Here is a 21,729-nt window from a genome sequence, read left to right on the forward strand (position 1 = left end):
ATTCTTCAACATAAATGCGTAAAAGACACCTTCGGGAATACGGAGAAAGAGTAATCTGGTTGATAGCTCATTCACTGCTCAATAGGGACTCATTGGAACGCAGCGCTTTCAAAACAGGAGGCACTTCCGGATTGGATTTTTCTCAGGCTTTCGTCTGCAACAACAGTTCTGTTATACTCACAGACAATATTTTTACAGTTTTGGAAACTTTAGAGTGTTTTCTATCCTAAGCTGTCAATTATATGCATATTCTAGTATCTTGTCCTGACAAAATATCCCGTTTACTACGGGAACGTTTTTTATCTTTCAAAAATGAAAATACTGCCCCCTAGTCACAACATGTGGATTTAAGGAGTGGTGGTGCTGCTCTCCCCTTTTCCTGGGATGTGGCCGAATAGGTCAATGGTAACTGAGTAGGCGGCCATTGTGTAACAGAAGCTATGCCTCAGGTCATTGACATGTTTCAGGAACTGTAAAGACAGAGACGAATCATGATTAGCCATTGCGTAAGGTCTTCACTAAGTTAGGCTTAGCAAGTACATTGACTACGTTACCCCTCAGCAATCTGGCAGACAGGAGAGAGAGAGAGAGAGACAGCAAAACCTAAGCTATTTACATTTCTTAGTCAGTCAGTTGGATAACTTCTGCACTTCTTCCCTTTCATTCTTTCCTCAATCCAAGCTAGAAGATTCCTGCAAAAAAAATAATCAAGAATTGAAAAGGGCAGTTGAGAGTTGTAACGTTAGAATGAGTGTTGGGGGGAGCAGGGATTGGCGAAATGTATTGTCAAATACAAAATGCAAGTATCCCTGATGAATCAGGAAAATTCACATACATATTGGGGGATACATGTTTCAAGAATTAGGCTAGCTCAGACACTCTCGCTTTCTCTCACACACACACACACACACACACACACTGTTCCCTATATGTATATTCATCAACCATTTCTCTCTCTCTCACACTCACAAACACACAGCTAGCATGACACAATGACGACAACATTTTACATACGTTTTTGTGATCATCTCTCTCTCTCTCACAGAATACACTGACACATATACACAGCTAGCATGAAACCGTTGACATGACAATGTTTTCTAAAGTTATTGTGATCATCATCTCTCTCTCACACACACACACATGGAGAGAGAGAACACACACACACACACACACACGTGTACTGTCAATAACTAAACAGATATACAAATGCCAAAATGTTAGCTAGCTAGCTACAACAGGTACAAAGTTACCAGGTCCATGGATGATTAACATTAGCTAGCTAGCTACAACAGGTACAAAGTTACCAGGTCCATGCATGATTTTTTTATTTATTTTTATTTATCCATTATTTTACCAGGTAAGTTGACTGAGAACACATTCTCATTTACAGCAACGACCTGGGGAATAGTTACAGGGGAGAGGAGGGGGATGAATGAGCCAATTGTAAACTGGGGATTATTAGGTGACCGTGATGGTTTGAGGGTCAGATTGGGAATTTAGCCAGGACTCCTACTCTTACGATAAGTGCCATGGGATCTTTAATGACCTCAGCGAGTCAGGACACCCGTTTAACGTCCCATCCGAGAGATGGCACCCTACACAGGGCAGTGTCCCCAATCACTGCCCTGGGGCATTGGGATATTTTTTAGACCAGTGGAAAGAGTGCCTCCTACTGGCCCTCCAACACCACTTCCAGCAGGATCTGGTCTCCCATCCAAGGACTGACCAGGACCAACCCTGCTTAGCTTCAGAAGCAAGCCAGCAGTGGTATGCAGGGTGGTATGCTGCTATGCTGCTAGTGGTATGATTAACGATAGCTAGCTAGCTACAGCAGGTACAAAGTTACCAGATCCATGCATGATTAACGATAGCTAGCTAGCTACAACAGATACAAAGTTACCAGGTCCATGGATGATTAACGTTAGCTAGCTAGGTACAAAGTTACCAGGTCCATGGATGATTAACGTTAGCTAGCTAGCAAAACTTTCCTTGACATTCTTCTCCCCAACAAACCGCCGCTTTACTTCGGAAATACTGAACACATTACGTTAATTACTTAAAAGCTTTAAGGGAAAATATAACTTGTCACATTCTCAGGGTCAAATTCAGGTGCAATAATTTCTTACTCGTTATTGATGTAAATAAATGTAATAAAAGAAGGGTTTTGTAAACCCTGGTGGATTGTAGTAGGATATTGAAATAAAAGACAGGCCTACGTGTGATTTGTTAAATTCTGTAAACAAATGTAATTAGTCAGAACAGAACATCAAAATTGCATTCCGTGGAACAAAAGAAAATGTGCAACAAACAGTGCAGTTGACATCAACAAAAGATTATCATTAGAAGCCAATATACACAGCAAGCTACCAGATATCATTCATTTAAAAAAAAAAAAAACATTATTTCATTGTACTGCAGTTTTATTGCATTTTAACGGCAGTGCATTCTTGTAAGGGTATCCTGTAATATTGTGCATGTTCATGCCTGTTCATCTTACATGCTGGTAGCCTATAACAAATGTTATGGAAGTGACTGTGCACTTTTCAATTGGGTGGACTGCAAGTACAAAAAAACACTCCCATAGCCTGTAGTAAAAACAAACGCATTTATAGCATTGGAGATTCTCTAAATTAGGGACCATCTCTCATAGCTACAGTACATGACCCCAGAGACTGTCACAAATATGACATTTTAATGACCTAGCAAATTCGATGACTTGGAGGTGAAATATCACAACACTTTGTATATTAAATTGGTATTTCATCGCCTGCCAAATAAAATTCCTCAAATGGCCCTACTCCTGAAAAAGTTAATCGGGCTGGATAAGCTGAAGTGGAATCGGCCCAAGTACCATTAGCCGGAACCCAGAGTAATATGATTCTGCCAAACTCTGGAATAGCTTGGCCCGCATGAAGCCCCCCAAGTCCGACCGAGTCCATGCCGAGTCCCCCACATCTCAAACGGAATAGGCCCGAGCCCAGCGTGTTGACTGGGTACAGTATGGCCCAAGACTCTAACCGGCTTTGGTGTGCTCTGCCAGCTGTTGTATGCCAAGTGTGCTAAGCTGAATCATGCAAACCCTGCTGAACATTACTCAAATTTTAATAACTGTAATTGTTCTAGTGTCTTATACAGTGCATTCAGACTCCTTGTAAGTATTCAGACTCCTTGACTTTTTCCACATTTTGTTTTTTCTTCATCAATCTACACACAATACTGCATAAAACATTTTTTTTTTTGGATAAAAAATGTAAAACAGAAATATCACATTTACATAAGTATTCAGACAATTTACTCAGTACCTTGTTGAAGCACCTTTGGCAGTGATTACAGCCTCGAGTCTTCTTGTGTATGAAGCTACAAGCTTGGCACACCTGTATTTGGGGAGTTTCTCCCATTCTTCTCTGCAGATCCTCTCAAGCTGTGACAGGTTGGATGGGGAGCGTCGCTGCACAGCTATTGTCAGGTCTCTCCAGAAATGTTAGATAGGGTTCAAGTTTGGGTTCTGGCTGGGCCACTCAAGGACACACCGTGGAGCAGGTTTTCATCAAGGATCTCTGTACTTTGCTCCGTTCATCTTTCCCTCGATCCTGACTAGCCTCACAGTCCCTGCCCATGAAAAATATCTCCACAGCATGATGCTGCCACCACCATGCTTCACAGTAGGGATGGTGCCAGGTTTCCTCCAGACGTGACGCTTGGCATTCAGGCCAAAGAGTTTCATCTTAGTTTCATCAGACCACAGAATTTTGTTTTGGCATGTCATGTGCTTTTTTACTAAGGAGTGGCTTCCGTCTGGCCACTAACATAAAGGCCTGATTGGTGGAGAGCTGCAGAGATGGTTGTCCTTCTGGAAGGTTCTCCCATCTCCACAAAGGAACTCTGGAGCTCTGTCAGAATGACCATCGGGTTCTTGGTCATCTCCCTGACCAAGGCACTTCTCCCCCGATTGCTCAGTTTGGCCTGGCGGCCAGCTCTAGGAAGAGTCTTGGTGGTTCCAAACTTTTCCCGTTTAATAATGATGGAGTCCACTGTGGTCTTGGAGACCTTCAAAGTTGCAGAAATGTTTTTGTACCCTTCCCCAGATCTGTGCCATGACACAATCCTGCCTTGGAATTCTACGTACAATTACTTCGACCTCATGGCTTGGTTTTTGCTCTGACATGTCAACTGTGGGACCTTATATAGACAGGTGTGTGTACCTTTCCAACCAATTGAATTTAACACAGATGGATTCCAATCAAGATCTCAAGGATGATCAATGGAAACAGAATGCACCCAAGCTCAATTTCGAGTCTCATAGCAAAGGGTACATTTGCCCCAAAAAATAAAAACCTGTTTCTGCTTTGTCGTTATGGGGTCTTATGTGTAGATTGATGAGGAAAAATATGTATTTAATCCATTTTAGAATAAGGCTGTAACGTAATAAAATGTAGAAAAGGCCAAGCGGTCTGAATACTTTCCGAATGCACTGTATGCAATGGGTGCATGGATCACAAACACTATGCACATGTACATGTTTAGGCTTCTAAACAGCTTCTACATCCAAGCCATAAGACTCCTGAACACCTAATCAAATGGCTACCCAGACTATTTGCACCCCCCCCCCACCTTTACACCGCTGCTACCCTCTGTTGTTATCATCATCTATGCATAGTCACTTTAATAACTCTACCTACATGTACATATTACCTCAACTAACCGGTGTCCCCGCACATTGACTCTGTACCGGTACCCCCTGTATACAGTCTCGCTGTTGTTATTTTACTGCTGCTCTTTAATTACTTGTTACCTTATTCGTATCAATAAGCATTTCACTGTAAGGTCTACCTGTTGTATTCAGCGCATGTGACTAATAACATTTGATTTGATTTAGTTGAATCAGATTTCTACCAAAAACAGATATCAACCAAAATATGAAAAATACATTTTTAATCTGGTTGTGATCTGGTTTCAACCAGTAAAGGACATCTTTATCACATTGTATGCCCATTGGGATAGGCCTATATGATGTCTGAGCCATATTTACATTTTGATTTCACACGCATGGTGCACTTTATTTTAGTATTGTTGTTGATGAGTAATCGTGTGGTTTAATTTAAGAAAATACAAAGTGTTGCTACTCCTGATTGTGCTCTCATCAGGAATTATATGACCCATGATCATATACGGAATCAGGAATACCAGAACTTTGTATTTTCTTAAATAAACAAAAATGTACTACAGCAATGGTTGGCATTTCATCCGGCTGTACCGAAACCGAATCGAACTGTGACCCCGAAACCGCAATACGTACCGAACTGTGAGTTTGGGGAACATTACACCCTTACATTTAAATGACTTGTGCTGAAGGACTTCTATCTGCAGCAGCCATTCAAAGTCACTTCAGTGTTTTCAAGGTCTCAGTTTTACAACTTTCTCATGTCATTCCATCCACTGTAGACAATGAGTTGTTTTTAACCAAAGTGTGGAAGTGTTTCTGAGCTAAGTAGCTCCCCTGCTGTCCGCATTAATGTTTCCCATTTACTATTCCTCCTCCTCACCCCCCTCTTTCCCCTCTCTCCTCCTCTTCCTTCTCCTCCCCTTGTCTCAGCACCAGGAGAGGACACGCACAGTGCCTCCACATACCAGAGCCTTTAACAGTTTGACCATGGTGATTCTACAGACAGAGGCAGGCAGACAGACAGACAGACACAGTCGGACAAACAGACAGACCAACAGAGGGGAACCCTCTACTGATTTGGCCCAGGTAAGGAGTGTTTGTTTCTGAATGGCGTGTATAAAGAGACAGAAACCACAAAATATAAAATATATAACAAAACAAACTAAATAGGCTATTCAACTAATTTGACATCTGCTCTGACAGAGGCTGGTGTAAAGTCGTGTAGCTCACTGACTGTTTGCAAGTGTAAACGGTGTTCTGTCTCTTTGCAAGTATTAATTATACACTACATAGAGTCACACAGATTTGTGGGCACACAGTGTACATGGCACAGGCCGTCAGTCCAGACCTGCCCTTACTTGACTTCTTAATCTTTGGTTTCCTGCCCTCCCTCCCTCCCCGTATCTGGGTACAAAAACTTAACCCCCCCTCCTTTCCCTGTATCCCAGCACAATAACTTAATGCCCCCCTGCCTGCCTCCCCCTACTCTCCTCAGCCACCCCTGTTGTTCTTTATACAGGGGCATGCTAGAAAAGCAGCGGTTGGCCTGGCCCCAAGAACTCAGGCCCACATACTTCCCAATCTGCAGATTAAAGAGCTGCAGCCTCTGAAGTCCTTCCAGGGACTAATGGCTTTTGTTGCTGGGAATAATCCACACATCCTCTCCCACATCCTGGGGGATCCATAGCTAAAACCCCTCCTTAAACTCTCCTCCTCCCACCCCTTTCTCCTCCTCCCACCCAGTCTCCATCTCCATGTTTTGTTAACCTCCCTCCATCCTCCATGTAGGCAGTCTTGTGGTTAGGTCTGGCTCAAGACCTCCCATGCCCCTTCTTTCCCACCCCCATCTCCCAATCTCCATCTCTGGTCCATGTTTTGTCGACCTCCCCCTCCTTCCTGCATGTGGCGCAGCCTTTGCGGTTAAGTCTGGAGGCCTGCAGGAGTGTGCCACACGCAAAGAGAGGGGGGGCTGTGACCCACGCAGGCATGGCAGGAGTCTGCTGGGCTTAGTGAATCCTCAGTCTCTTTTTATGTCAACTACACCTACGTAGCTCAAGTTCAAACAGCCAGGGCAAGAAGCTATCCTCAAACCTCGCAATGCAAAGAATAAAGCAGCCTTAAGGTGTTAGCACCTTACAAACATGATGTCTATATTGAATAAATCATTTAAACATTCACAATGCAGGTTGGAAAAAGTATGTGAGCCCCTAGGCTAATGACTTCGCCAAAAGCTAATTGGAGTCAGGAGTCAGCTAACCTGGAGTACAATCATTGAGTCGAGATTGGAGATGGTTGGTTAGAGCTGCCCTGCCCAATAAAGAACTATTCACAAGAAGCGTTGCCTGATGTGAACCATGCCTTGAATAAAAGAGATCTCAGAAGACCCAAGATTAAGAATTGTTGACTTGCATAAAGCTGGAAATGGTTACAAAAGTATCTCTAAAAGCCTTGATGTTCATCAGTCCAAGGTAAGACAAATTGTCTATAAATGGAGAAAGTTCAGCACTGTTGCTACTCTCCCTAGGAGTGGCCGTGCTTTAAAGATGACTAAGAGCACAGTTCAGAATGCTCAATGAGGTTAAGAATCCTAGAGTGTCAGCTAAAGACTTACAGAAATCTCTGGAACATGCTAACATCTCTGTTTGACGAGTCTATGATACGTAAAGCACTAAACAAGAATGGTGTTCATGGGAGGACACCATAGAAGAAGCCACTGCTGTCCAAAAAAAACACTGCTGAAGTTTGCAAAAGAGCATCTGGATGTTCCACAGCGCTTCTGGCAAAATACTCTGTGGACAGATGAAATTACAGTTGAGTTGTTTGGAAGGAACACACAACTCTATGTGTGTAGAAAAAAAGGCACAGCACACCAACATCACAACCTCATCCCAACTGTAAAGTATGGTGGAGGGAGCCTCATGGTTTGGAGCTGCTTTGCTGCCTCAGGGCCTGGACAGCTTGCTATCATCGAAAGGAAAAATGAATTCCCAAGTTTATCAAAACATTTTGTAGGAGAATGTAAGGCTACCTGTCCGCCAATTGAAGCTCAACAGAAGTTGGGTGATGCAACAGGACAACGACCCAAAACACAGAAGTAAATCAACAACAGAATGGCTTCAACAGAAGAAAATACGCCATCTGGAGTGGCCCAGTCAGAGTCCTGACCTCAACCCGATTTGACATGCTGTGGCATGACCTCAAGAGAGCGGTTCACACCAGACATCCCAAGAATATTGCTGAACTGAAACAGTTTTGTAAAGAGGAATGGTCCGAAATTCCTCCTGACCGTTGTGCAGGTCTGATCCACAACTACAGCAAACGTGGTTGAGGTTATTGCTGCCAAAGGAGGGTCAACCAGTTATTAAATCCAAGGGTTCACATACTTTTCCCACCCTGCACGTATAATTGTTTGTGTGTTTTTAGTTTAAGCAGACTGTGTTTGTCTATTGTTGTGACTTAGATGAAGATCAGATCAAATTTCATGACCAATTTATATAGAATTCCAGGTAATTCCAAAGGGTTCATACTTTTTCTTGCCACTGTAAATATGTGAGTCGGAGCTCTGGGCTCAGAGTTTGTTGACCCTCTGGAAACCTTTTGTCCTTTACAATGTTTCTGATCCCCTCCCAATGACATCATAACCTGTGGAGTACATTCAGTTCTGACCTCATTTCCTGTGGAAGACTACAGACAGAGTTCTGGTGCAGAGAGAGAGGGTGTTGGCACTGGCAGCCTACACACACTGGGCCACTGTCCACTGGCCACCCAAAAGACGCATTTATTTATTTTATCAAGAGCATGGTAAAAAAGAGCAGACATTTTGAGCTTTTATTTGGCCCAAACTTCGCATTTTAACTTCAGTCAAACTTAATCTAAAAGACACTGGCTGGATTTCACTCCCATAAAAACACACACACACACACACACACACAAAAAAAGTGCTCAAATGATTTTGCATAGAAAAACATAACTTCATTTCCCCAAAATCTAAACAACAGAACATTCAATGGGGACTGCATGTATGTGTACCAAGCATATCTCCTCATTAAATTACAGGAAAATAATTTGACACACATTTCGAAAACATCCACTGCCTCTCAGACTTCATGTAGACTATTAGTAAAACTAAGGTTAAGAAAGGTTATTGGACCAAAATGTTGTTGCAAATGAATCTACTGTACTTGGAAATACAAATATTATGAATTCAGTAGAGCTACCGCCTTCTCAGTAAAACCAAGAACCATTCATCAAAACTGCAACACAAAACTCTGTCTAGCCCACACAGAGAAAGATGTAGCTTAGCTACTGCATAAGGATGAGCAAAATGGGATTATGAAAGTCTGAATGCATGGAGGAAGTAAACTGCTACAGTAGCTGTCCAACAGGGCAGTTTGACTGCTTCAGGGCAGTCAAAACATCAACAGAGTGGTGGTTAACCCCCAAGGCCTTAATATAGGAAGACGAGGAGAGAACTGGAGGAAAATAGGAAAGACAGCTGTGCAGAAGAGAGAGAAAGAGAGAGAGGTCAACAGCATCGTGAGATATACGGGGGGGGGGGCTGTTGATGGGGTAAAGCAGTGTGCCAACCCGTGGGTTTCCTCTAAACATCAGACCTCCACTCTGCAGACTAAACAGCCCGACACAAACAGACCAGTGTACCTGGAGACCAGGTCAACAACACAACATGGACACACACAGAGCCCTATTGACTGGCTGTCTGAGCTAGCACTGCCGAGGAGGTGAATGGGGGCTAGCAGGCTCTTTCAACTGGAGGGTCGACCAAGGGTTGGGGTGTTGGACTGGGGTTCATGGGGCTGTCTGCTATTCAGCTTTATTGCAAACGTGGAATCTGTATATTTCCATTAAGGATATAGACACACGAGGGAAACATGGCTGCCACTGGTGCTTTACGAGTGTTCATGTTCACGAATGCAAAGTAGTCATGTCAACGAGTTGCAAATGTAAATAAAACAGCAGATTTGAAAGTAACAAAACAGGTGTGCATAAGTGGTGAAATGATCTATTCCTCGATACATATCCCTTCCTCCAGTCCTCCCTCCAGTCTTACCTGGCCATGCCCAGACTAGAGAAGCTTGCTGGGACGATGAGTACATCGAGGCGGGGGAAGGGATGGACCCCCAGGGTAGCGTGGGCTGCAGCCAGGCAGCCAGGCAGAAGGGGGAGGACCTGGACCTGGGCCTTTTGCAGCAGAGAGGGCGGGGCAAACATCCGGTGAGGGACCACCTCTTGGCTCCAGGCGGATGGGTCGGTGAATGGACAGGGGTAATCAGCATGGCAACAGGTGAAGTTGTCATCGCCCAGACCTGAGCATTCGCTCTCAGAGTGCTTCTCATCCTTCAGGCCTGAGTAGACTAATGTAGACTGTGGGCTGGTGATGATGGGATGGTCCATGTTGGTGAATGGATTCATGTCCAAGCTGTGTGATGGGGAGAAGGGGGGGGGGATTCAGGCTTGTATTTTCGCTATTTTGACTACGGGCTTAGAAACGAGAGGGGTGGAAATATTGAACATTGCATCACACAGGAAAGCCAGAGAAAACCCAAACATTACATTTAATTGGACTTCCATTCAGTTACAGTAACTCCATCTTAGTACTGGAACTGCAAAACCCAAATGTGTTCCAAGTTTCCTCTAGCCGTTCACTGAGGATAAAAGGCCCTCCTTGTAGCAGGAGAAGCCCTGGGGTTAACGGCTGGGTTGGAGGAAACCATGAGAGGAGGAGGTAGAAAGGGTGGTATTACGGGAAGAATGACAGAGCTGCCAGCGCCAGCATGGTGGTGGAGCCCTCAAACCCTCAGCCTGTGGTGAACTCTTCAGGGCAGGGGAAAGCACTGCTGGGGAAGACCTGGTTCTACCGCCTGGTATGGCTGGGTTGGAGGGAAACCACGAAGGGGGGGAGACAAGAGAGGAGGGGTCTTACGGGAAATAAATCATACCTGCCAGCATGCGTATGGGAGGCCCCAGTCCTTGTACCCTGCACAGGAGGGGTAAGCTGTGCTGTGGAAAGTTGTGCTGTGGCCTGGTGCCAGTAACCCACTGCCAAGGTAAAAGTGGAGGCAGGCATAGGCATAGTGACATAGTAGTCCCAGCTAGAGAGACCTAGACAGAGGAGGGAGAGAGAGACAGAGAGTGGGTGAGTGGACTGGTGAACTGTACCACTTTGCACTTATCCGCTGTACACTGATCAGGAGTGTAGTACCTGTGTGGTGCAGGTGCGTGGGCTGGGCCTGGTTCTCTCCACTCAATAGAACCACACACTCCCTAGGGGCTCGTACCTGGGCCTGCCACGTCGACATGGCGACAGGAGGCTCCTGACAGGGGAAGAGGGCACGGTTGTTGATGGGGGAGCCGGCGGTGTAAACACATGACCTAGAGGAGTAAACGGTAAACAACTTCCTTCATCGTACTGTTCATGGGACAGGCTTCTCTTGGTTTACTGTATAGTTTGTTTCACCCTGAGAGTAGACAGATGGAAACAAATTCTGTCCTATATGTTATCAGTCTGAGCATGAAGCATACAGTAGATATTCATGTCCCACCTGTTGTCCTGATCTTTAGTCCACCTGACAGAGCCTCCCTCCGGCTTGGTCTTGTAGCAGACCCTCAGGGCTCGGGGGAACTCCTGGATGGTCCGAACCCCCCTCTTCCTCACCTGCAGGCTCCAGCGGTCCGTGTTGAAGATGAGGGGTCCCCCACCCTCAAAAGCAGGGGCATGACTGCACTGGAAGTACAGGTGGTGTTGCTTTTTCCATTGGGTGGACGGTAGGGAGATCAGCCTCTGAATGAGCACAGCTGATTGGCTGTCTGGTTGTGGGCCAACTCCTGACCCCTCACCCTTGACCTCCTTCAGGAGACCCTGCATATCTGACACAGAGGTCACGTCCAACTCCTCTACTTTTGACACAGTGAGGTCACAGCAGTCCAGAACTAAGGTAAAGTCTCTGTGGCTCTCATCCTCCCAGGAGTCATCAGTCTGGGATGGTTGGGGTGGGGTTGGGGCGCCTTCCCCAGCCCCATTCCCATCTCCAGCCAGTGGGCCTGGCTCCAGGAAGAGCACCACAGTACCAGTGATAACCTTAGTTTGGAGGTTTATGTCCAGGTCCAAGACATAGTGTCTGACCAGGATGTGGTTGGTGTTGGCTCTGAGGGGCAAATCGTCCCTGCCTGGGTCCACATCACCATCACCATCCATTTCTCATCAGAGGTCATCTATTTAATTCTAGAGGAAAACACAATGTCAATCAATCAATCAACTGATAGAGCATTCAATCAATATGTACAGTATACAGTACATATCAACCTTATCAGCCAGGTAATGTGGTCCACATCCAGTGGCTTTGGAAAGTACTCAGACCCTTTGACTTTTTCCACATCTTGCTACGTTACAGCCTTATTCTAAAATTAATTGAATTGTTTATTTCCCTCATCAATCTACATACTATACCCCATAATGACAAAGCAAAAACAGTTTTTATACATTTTTGCAAATGTATTAAAAGTAAATAACTGAAATATCACATTTACATAAGTATTCAGACCCTTTACTCAGAACCTTGTTGAAGTACCTTTGGCAACGATTACAGCCTTGAGTCTTCTTAGGTATGATGCTACAAGCTTGGCATACCTCTATTTGGGGAGTTTCTCCCATTCTTCTCTGCAAATCCTCTCAAGCTCTGTCAGGTTGGATGGGGAGAGTCGCTACAATGCTATTTTCAGGTCTCTCCAGAGATGTTGGATCGGGTTCAAGTCCGGGCTCTGGCTGGGCCACTCAAGGCCATTCAGAGACTTATCACGAAGTGTGCTTAGGGTCGTTGTCCTGTTGAAAGGTGAACCTCAAATCAAATCAAATCAAATTTTATTGGTCACAAACATATGGTTAGCAGATGTAAATGTGAGTGTAGCGAAATGCTTGTGCTTCTAGTTCCGACAGTGCAGTAATATCTAAGAAACCTTCGCCCCAGTCTGAGGTCCTGAGCAGGATTTCATCAAGGATCTCTCTGTACTTTGCTCCATTCATCTTTCACTTGATCCTGACTAGTCTCACAGTCCCTGCCGCTGAAAAACATCCATAGCGTGATGCTGCCCCCACCATGCTTCACCGTAGGGATGGTGCCAGGTTTCCTCCAGACGTGACGCTTGGCTTCAGGCCAAAGAGTTCAATTTTGGTTCCATCAGACCAGAGATTCTTGTTTCTCATGGTCTGTGAGTCTTTAGATGCCTTTTGGAAAACTCCAAGTGGGCTGTCATGTGCCTTTAACTGAGGAGTGGCTTCCGTCTGGCCACTCTACCATAAAGGCCTGATTGGTGGAGTGCTGCAGAGATGGTTGTCCTTCTGGAAGGTTCTTCCATCTCCACAGAGGAACTCTGGACCTCTGTCAGAGGGAAAATTGGGTTCTAGGTCGCCTCCCTGACCAAGGCCCTTCTCCACCGATTGCTCAGTTTGGCCTGGCAGCCAGCTCTAGGGAGAGTCTTGATGGTTCCAAACTTCTTCTTTTTAAGAATGATGGAGGCCACTGACATGATATGATGATGGCGCCGACGAAGATGTCAACATCGCGACTAGCTTGTATACAACTCTGCAGTATTTTGTTTGTTTATGTACTATTTTTTACGTTATTAGCTCAGGAATTGTTTTATGTCATTACATACAGCCGGGAAGAACTATTGGATATTAGAGCGTCTGTAACTCACCAGAACTTCCAGCATTAGGAGCAGGATTACCACTTCCCTGGAGCGGATCCTTTGTTTGCTCTCCCCAGAGCAACTGAACTTATTCCAGAGGCTGACCCAAAACAACACCGGCGAAGGAGAGGTACTCGAGGAGGTCTTCTGGTCCGACTTAGGAAGCATGCACACCACCCACCGCTCCCGAGTATTTTACTCGCTAATGTCCAATCTCTGGTTAATAAAATTGATGAGCTCAAGGCGAGAGTTGCTTTTCAGAGAGACACCAGGGATTGTAACCTGCTCTGCTTCACAGAAGCATGGATCGCTCGAGATATACTGTCTGACTCTGTAAAGCCAGTTGGGTTCTCAGTACATCGCACCGACAGGAACAAACATCTCTCTGGGAAGCAGAAGGGTGGAGGTATATGTTTTATGAATAATGACTTATGGCGTAACTGTGATAACATACAGGAACTCAAGCCCTTCTGTTCACCCGACCTAGAATATCTCACAATCAAATGTCGACCGTACTATCTCTATATCCCCCCCAAGTTGATACCACGACGGCCCTCAAAGAACTTCACTGGACTTTATGCAAACTGGAAACCACTTATCCTGAGGCTGCATTTATTGCAGCTGGGGATTTTAACAAAGTCAATTTGAGGAAAAGGCTCCTGAAATTCTATCAACATATTGATTGTTGTACTCATGCTGCTAAAATGCTCGACCATTGCTATACTACCTTCCAGAATGCATATAAGGCCTTCCCTCGACCTCCATTTGGCAACTCGGGCCACGATTCCATCTAGCTCCTCCTTACCTATAGGCAGAAACTCAAACAGGAAGCACCCGTGGTAAGGACTATTCAACGCTGGTCTGACCAATCGGAATCCACGCTTCAAGATTGTTTTGATCACGCGGACTGGAATATGTTCAGAGTAGCTTCAGAAAATAATATCGACACATATACCGATACGGTGAATGAGTTTATCAGGAAGTGCATAGGAGATGTTGTAACCACTGTGCCTATTAACTTTTGGCACACCCATCCCGTTAGGGGGATCATTTTCGTCAACATCCGCTGAATTGCAGAGCTCCAAATTCAAATTAAATTACTGAAAATATTTAATTTTCATGAAATCACAAGTGCAATATAGCAAAACATAGCTTAGCTTGTTGTCAATCCTCCTGGTGTGTCAGCTTTCAAAAACACTTTACAGCTAAAGCAAACCAAGCGTTTATGTAAGGACATCTATCTCAGCAGACAAAACAAAACAAACAGCTAGCAGCAAAGTAGATTGGTAAAGAAAGTCAGAAAAGCAATAAAATGAATCACTTACCTTTGATGATCTTCGGATGTTTGCACTCACAGGACTCCCAGTTACACAATAAATGTGTCAGGACGGGGCAATCAAAAATTCCAAATAGTATCCGTAAAGTTCGTAGAAACATGTCAAATGGTTTTTATAATCACCCTCAGGTTGTTTTTACAATAAATAATCGATAATATTTCAACCGGACCGTAGGTTTTTCAATAGGAGAGAGAGAGAGAAGATGTCTGCTCCAAGCTGTTGCGCATGCAAAACTCTGCTGGCACCCAGCCATCCACTGACGCGATGTGATCGTTCTCGCTTATTTTTCTGAATAAAAGGCTGAAACTATGTCTAAAGACTGTTCACACCATGTGGAGGCCATAGGGAAAGGAATCTGGTTGATATCCCTTTAAATGGAGGGAAGGCATGCAATGGAACAGGGAGCTTTCAAAATAAGAGGCACTTCCTAGTTTTCGCCTGCAATATCAGTTATGTTATACTCACAGACAATATTTTGACAGTTTTGGAAACTTTAGAGTGTTTTCTATCCTAATCTGAATTATATGCATATTCTAGCTTCTGGGCCTGAGAAATAGGCAGTTTAATTTGGGTACGTTTTTCATCCAAACATCAATATACTGCCCCCTACACTCAACAGGTCAAAACCAACCCCATCCAGAAACCGTGGATAGATGGGAGCATTCGCACAAACAGCCAACTTTGCCAAACGGGGGATGATTTAACAAAAGTGCAAAAAGTACAATCGTTGCACGAATGTACCCAACCATAAACATCAATGCCTTTCTTAAAATCAATACACAGAAGTATATATTTTTAAACCTGCATATTTAGTTAAGAAATTCATGTTAGCAGGCAATATTAAACTAGGGAAATTGTGTCATTCCTCTTGCGTTCATTGCACACAGAGTCAAGGTATATTCAACAGTTTGGGCCACCTGGCTCGTTGTGAACTAATTTGCCAGAATTTTATGTAATTATGACATAACACTGAAGGTTGTGCAATGTAACAGGAATATTTAGACTTATGGATGCCACCCGTTAGATAAATTACGGAACGGTTCCGTATTTCACTGAAAGAATAAACGTTTTATTTTCGAAATTATAGTTTCCGAATTTGACCATATTAATGACCTACGGCTCGTATTTCTGTGTGTTATTATGTTATAATTAAGTCTATGATTTGATATTTGATAGAGCAGTCTGACTGAGTGGTGGTAGGCACCAGCAGGCTCGTAAGCATTCATTCAAACAGCACTTTCATGCGTTTGCCAGCAGCTCTTCTCAATGATTCAAGCATTGCGCTGTTTATGACTTCAAGCCTATCAACTCCCGAGATTAGGCTGGTGTAACCGATTTGAAATGGCTAGCTAGTTAGCGGGGTGCGCGCTAATAGCATTTCAAATGTCACTTGCTCTGAGACTTGGGAGTAGTTGTTCCCCTTGCTCTGCAAGGGCCGCGGCTTTTGTGGAGCGATGTGTAACGACGCTTCGAGGGTGGCTGTTGTCGATGTGTTCCTGGTTCGAGCCCAGTTAGGGGCGAGGAGAGGGACAGAAGCTATACTGTTACACTGGCAATACTAAAGTGCCTATAAGAACATCCAATAGTCAAAGGTATTTGAAATACAAATGGTATAGAGAAAAATAGTCCTATAATTCTTATAATAACCTCAACCTAAAACTTCTTACCTGGGAATATTGAAGACTCATGTTAAAAGGAACCACCAGCTTTCATATGTTCTAATGTTCTGAGCAAGGAACTTAAACATTAGCTTTTTAACATGGCACATATTGCACTTTACTTTCTTCTCCAACACTTTGTTTTTGCATTATTTCAACCAAATTGAACATGTTTCATTATTTATTTGAGGTGAAATTGATTTGATTGATGTATTATATACAGTGGGCTCCAAAATTACTGACTCACAAACAATACTTGAAAAAATATAAACAATATAATTATAGAGATAAACTCAAAATACCAACATGTGAGAAATACTGTACTTTATTAATGTTTCTATGGAACCAACCAAAATCATTCAATTATTTAATACAAAATCAATTTAACCAAAATCAAGGTTTCATAATTATTGGCACTCCTCATTTAGTACATAGTGCAACCATCTCTGGCAAGGATAACAGCATGGAGTCTTTTCCTGTAATGTTTGGCAAGGTGAAGGAACACATTTGGAGGGATTTTGGACCATTCCTCTATGCAGATCCTTTCAAGATCCTTCACAATCTTGGGTTTGCGCTTATCAACTGCCCTCTTCAACTCAGCCCACAGGTTTTCGATTGGATTGAGGTCCGGCGACTGAGATGGCGATGGCAGAACATTGATTTTGTTGTCACAGAACCATTTCTGTGTGGATCTTGAGGTATGTTTCGGGTCATTGTCTTGTTGGAAAGACCACCTACGGCCAAGTCCCAGCCTTCTGGCAGAGGCAACCAGATTGTCAGCCAAAATTGCCAGATACTTGGTAGAATTCATTATGCCATCAATCTTAACCAGTGCCCCTGGACCTCTGGAATTAAAACAGTCCCAAAACATCACTGACCACCCTCCATATTTCACCGTGGGTATGAGGTGCCTCTCCTTGTATGCACCTGTTTCAACGTCAAACATGCCGATGCTGTATCTGACCAAAACGTTCAATTTTGGTCTCATCTGACCAGAGCACCTTCTTCCAGTCATAATTTAAATGACGTTTGGCAAACTCCAAGCGTTTGCGTCTGTGTCTTGGGGTCAGAAAGGGCTTTCTTCTGGCAACCCTTCCAAAGAGCCTGTGGATGTGGAGGTAGAGTCTGACGGTGCTTTTTGAAACCTGGTGACCCCAAGACGCCACCAAGGACGGCAATTCTTTCACAGTGATTCTTGGGGCTATGTTGCTTCTCTCACCATCCTCCTCCCTATCCTGGGGGGCAAAATGAATTTGTGTTCTCCACCCGTGAGGTTTTCAACTGTTCCATATCTTTATAATGTTTTAATAATTGCCCTGACAGTGCTCAGTTGTATATTCAATCATTTGTGGATCTTCTTGTAGCCATTACCAGATTTATGAAGGTTTATGATCATCTGTCTCTTTTGAACCGCTAGTTCTTTTGTTTTCTTCATAGTGTTGGATGACAGCGGGATATTGCATGCGTGTTACCTCATTTTTATACCCTAGTGAAACAGGAAGTGATGTAATGGCTCAATATAGTTCCTTAAGACTTAGATAAACTTAAGTGGAATTTAATTTGTGGTTTAATTTTGGTGGATGTTATTTACAATAATCTTTAATTAAGGGTGCCATTCATTGTGAAACCTTGATTTGGAGGATATAGATTTTTAATTAAATCAATAAATTATTTTGGATGGTTCCATTGAAACATTAATAAAGTACAGTATTTCTCACATGTTGGTATTTTGAGTTTCTCTCTATATTGTTTATATTTGTTTAAGCATTGTTTGTGCATTGCCAGTCAGGGGTGCCAGTAATTTTGGAGCCCACTGTATATTAAGTTAAAATAAAAGTGTTAATTCAGTATTGTTGTAATTGTCATTATTACAAATGAATAAATCTGCCTTATTTGGTCCTCCAATAATCGGTATCGGCGTTGAAAAATCATAATCGGTCGACCTCTAACCTCCACCTTACCTGCCACCCTAGACCCACTTCAATTTGCTTACCGCCCCAATAGATCCACAGACGATGCAATCGCCACCACACTGGACACTGTCCTGTCCCATCTGGATAAGAGGCATACCTATGTAAGAAAGCTGTTCATTGACTATAGCTCAGCATTCAACACCATAGTACTCTCCAAGCTCATCATCAAGCTTGAGGCCCTGGGTCTGAACCCTGCCCTATGCAACTGGGTCCTGGACTTCCTGACAAGTTGCCCACAGGTGGTGAAGGTAGGAAACAACACCTCATCTTCGCTGATCCTCAACACTGGGGCCCCACAAGGGTGCGTGCTCAACCCCCTCTTGTACTCCCTGTTCACCCATGACTGCGTGGCCATGCACGCTTCCAACTCAATCATCAAGTTTGCAGATGACAAAACAGCAGTAGACTTGATTACCAACAACGATGAGACAGCCGACAGGGAGGAGGTGAGGGCTCTGGGAGTGTGGTGCCAGGAAAATAACCTCTCACTCAACGTCAACAAAACTAAGGAGATGATCATGGATTTCAGGAAACAGCAGAGGGAGCACCCCCCTATCCACATCGATGGGACCGCAGTGGAAAGCTTCAAGTTCCTCGGCGTACACATCACTGACAAACTGAAATAGTCCACCCACACAGACAGTGTGGTAAAGAAGGAGCAACAGTACCTCTTCAACCTCAGGAGGCTAACGAAATTTGGCTTAACACTGTTTGTTTTTGCAATAATGTCTAAAAACCTGTTTGCGCTTTGTCATTATGGGGTGTTGTGTGTAGATTGCTGAGGATTTGTATTTATTTAATCTATTTTAGAATAAGGCTGTAACGTAACAAAATGTGGAAAAAGTCAATGGGTCTGAATAGTTTCCGAAGGCTCTATATAGGCCTGAAAAACATACAATACCAATCAAAAATAATTGCTGACATGGGCTAATTGAGTGACTGTCGGTGACTAACATAACAAGAGAAAAACTAATTATCCACATCTCGAAATTGCACTTGTTCGAAATTGCACTTTTGGCTGGGGGACTCAGACCCCGACTGAGTCCCCCAGCCAAAAATGTTTTAATATATATACTGTATACATATTTATTTTGGGGGGAAATGGATCCGCAGGCCTACAGGTCCAAGCTCCAAAAAGCAAACTGTTTTACAGTAAACTGAAGGTCCCCTATGAGAGCCAGCCAGCCAGTCACTTTGCCGTTACAACCTAGCATTTCCATTTCCCCTGCTCCAGCCTCAGGGTTATGGAGGCTTGGCAGGCCAAAGCTGCAATTAAACTGTACAGTGTGAGTTCCTCAAATGTCTCTCCCTGAGAGGAAGTAGGAGAATAAAAACAAAGTGACACAGAGACATACAGTGCCTTCAGAAAGAATTCACACCCCTTGACTTTTTCCACATTTTGTTGTTTTACAAAGCGGGATTAAAATAAAATACAAATTGTTAACAATCTACACAAAATACTCTGTAATGTTTTTATCAAATGTTTGTTAATGGAAAATAAATATGTATATTTTGATAAGATAAATATTCAACCCCCCTGAGTTAATGCATGTTAGCGATTACAGCTGTGAGTCTTTCTGGATAAGTCTCTAAGTGCTTTGCAAACTTGGATTATACAATATTTGCCATTTTCATTTTAGGTTATTGTCCTGCTGAAAGGTGGATTCTTCTCCAAGTGTCTGATGGAAAGTAGACTGCCTTGTTCAGGGGCAGAATGATAGATTTTTACCTCCTCAGCTCTGGGATTCGATCTAGCAACCTTTTGGTTGCTGGCCCAATGCTCTAACCACTAGTCTACCGGCCACCACGAAATGCTGAAAATACGGTCTGTGGTAAACACAGGCTTAAGAGATCTGATATGTTTTGTACTATGAGATAATATCAGTCAGTTAACACAACCTTTGTGAATTTGGAAAGCCTTTATGTGCGTTGTGTTAATTTTATTACTTAAATGCTTCAAAATTCTCAAAAAGTGATGTTGGCAGCTGAAGATTATTTCATAGAACAAAACTTTTAAGATCTCTTAAGTCGGTGTTTACCAGAGACCATATTTTTGGCGTTTAACCAAAGATTCCATTCATTTTCCCATAGGCTTTGTTCAACAAAACATAACTATTGTTCTCTCTATAGTTTCACAGCAGTCGTTAGTAAACCTTATGTGATGAGTAGGTAGCCTATAATAATTAATACTCCACCCACACTTTGGGTTGCCACTCATGCACTGTGAATAGTTGGTACTTTTACATCATGATAAATGTCACATTGACATGTATGTTAACTTGAAGGTATTTCCATCATTGCGGCATTTTGCTTCATTTAGGACTGTAGGCTAAATTCTTACTTGTTTCTACATATTTATATATTATATTAATCTACTTTCGTTAGTGGTAAAGAGAGGGGAGGTGGCAGGTCGTCTCTCAAATAAAGCATCCGATGGCGGAAAACTTACTGGAGCCTCAGCCACATGTGCATGGTTTTAAAACGAAAGCGGGGTAATTTCCTAACAGTGTTTTCTGTAAAAGGAGACAAGACCTGTGCATTCAATACACAAGATCTTATAGCGAATACGAAAACAGTAATGCTCTGTTTTGTGGACTGTCGTAGGCACTAACCTGGTTGGAGTGGCTGCATTCAGTTCCCGGCACAGACAGTACGAGCATGTCCATGGCAAGGGTTTATGCCGTCATATTCAGGCGCCGTGAAGTAGATCGAGCATGCTTTTGCGGCACAGTCGATAGCGCGCCGGACCACGGGCTAGAAGGTCGAGGGTTCGAGACCTGTTCCCTGCATGTTTTATTACAACACAGTATGTAGGTAATTGTATATAAAAAAGAAAACAATTGTAGTTCAATCTCAGTGCAACTTAATATAACCTGATAATAACCTACAAAACACTTCAATGGTAAAAAAAAAATCAATGGAACATGCTAAAGTATAAACCGAAAATATACATCAGGGTGGGAAAAATGCGCGCCCGGGAATGTTGCCTGTTTTTCACGCGGAAAATACTCTGTCCAGTGGTGTATTTTCCGTGTATTAAAATAATTTCTCAATTTGTGTAATGCTTTTATATATTTTTTATAGTGAATTATGATTAAAAACGGATAGGTTATACAATGGAAATGTGGATTATATGATGCATTCTATGATACGAAAGTAAACCTAGTCATGTTTAAAATGTCTCATGAATTAACCTACTGTACCTAGACTATTGTTGTAATCTTCCAGGTGGAGCTATATAAAAGGAGCTCTTGCGCTCTGGTAAAATAAAAACGAGGTTGCTTATCTGAATATAGCAGAGGGGTATACTACGAATCTAGTTAAATCTGTAGGCCTATTCGGGATGTTCTAAATTCCAATTCAGGCTTCCATGTAACTGAAGGAGGATATTT

At 43.3% G+C, this 21,729-nt stretch overlaps 1 protein-coding gene across 3 annotated transcripts; it reads right to left on the reverse strand.

The window, feature by feature from the left end:
• Positions 1 to 223: 223 nt before the first annotated feature.
• aopep (aminopeptidase O (putative)) lies at positions 224 to 21,136 on the reverse strand. 3 transcript variants are annotated; one of them, XM_024418073.2, is made up of 7 exons: positions 20,950 to 21,136; positions 11,227 to 11,906; positions 10,887 to 11,056; positions 10,624 to 10,786; positions 9,735 to 10,103; positions 617 to 692; positions 224 to 470 (listed from the first exon to the last, which is right to left on the reverse strand). In XM_024418073.2, the coding sequence occupies exons 2-6, from the start codon at positions 11,877 to 11,879 to the stop codon at positions 626 to 628; spliced, it is 1,422 nt and encodes a 473-aa protein (XP_024273841.1). In that variant the 5' UTR covers positions 11,880 to 11,906; positions 20,950 to 21,136; the 3' UTR covers positions 224 to 470; positions 617 to 625. The 3 variants fall into 3 exon arrangements, with proteins under 3 accessions (XP_024273841.1, XP_024273840.1, XP_042176656.1); XM_024418072.2 differs by having other exon boundaries at positions 224 to 692; XM_042320722.1 differs by lacking the exon at positions 20,950 to 21,136 and adding an exon at positions 12,253 to 12,313 and having other exon boundaries at positions 224 to 692.
• Positions 21,137 to 21,729: the final 593 nt, after the last annotated feature.

The sequence above is a fragment of the Oncorhynchus tshawytscha genome, linkage group LG04 (assembly GCF_018296145.1).
Source record: "Oncorhynchus tshawytscha isolate Ot180627B linkage group LG04, Otsh_v2.0, whole genome shotgun sequence".
NCBI lineage: Eukaryota > Metazoa > Chordata > Actinopteri > Salmoniformes > Salmonidae > Oncorhynchus > Oncorhynchus tshawytscha.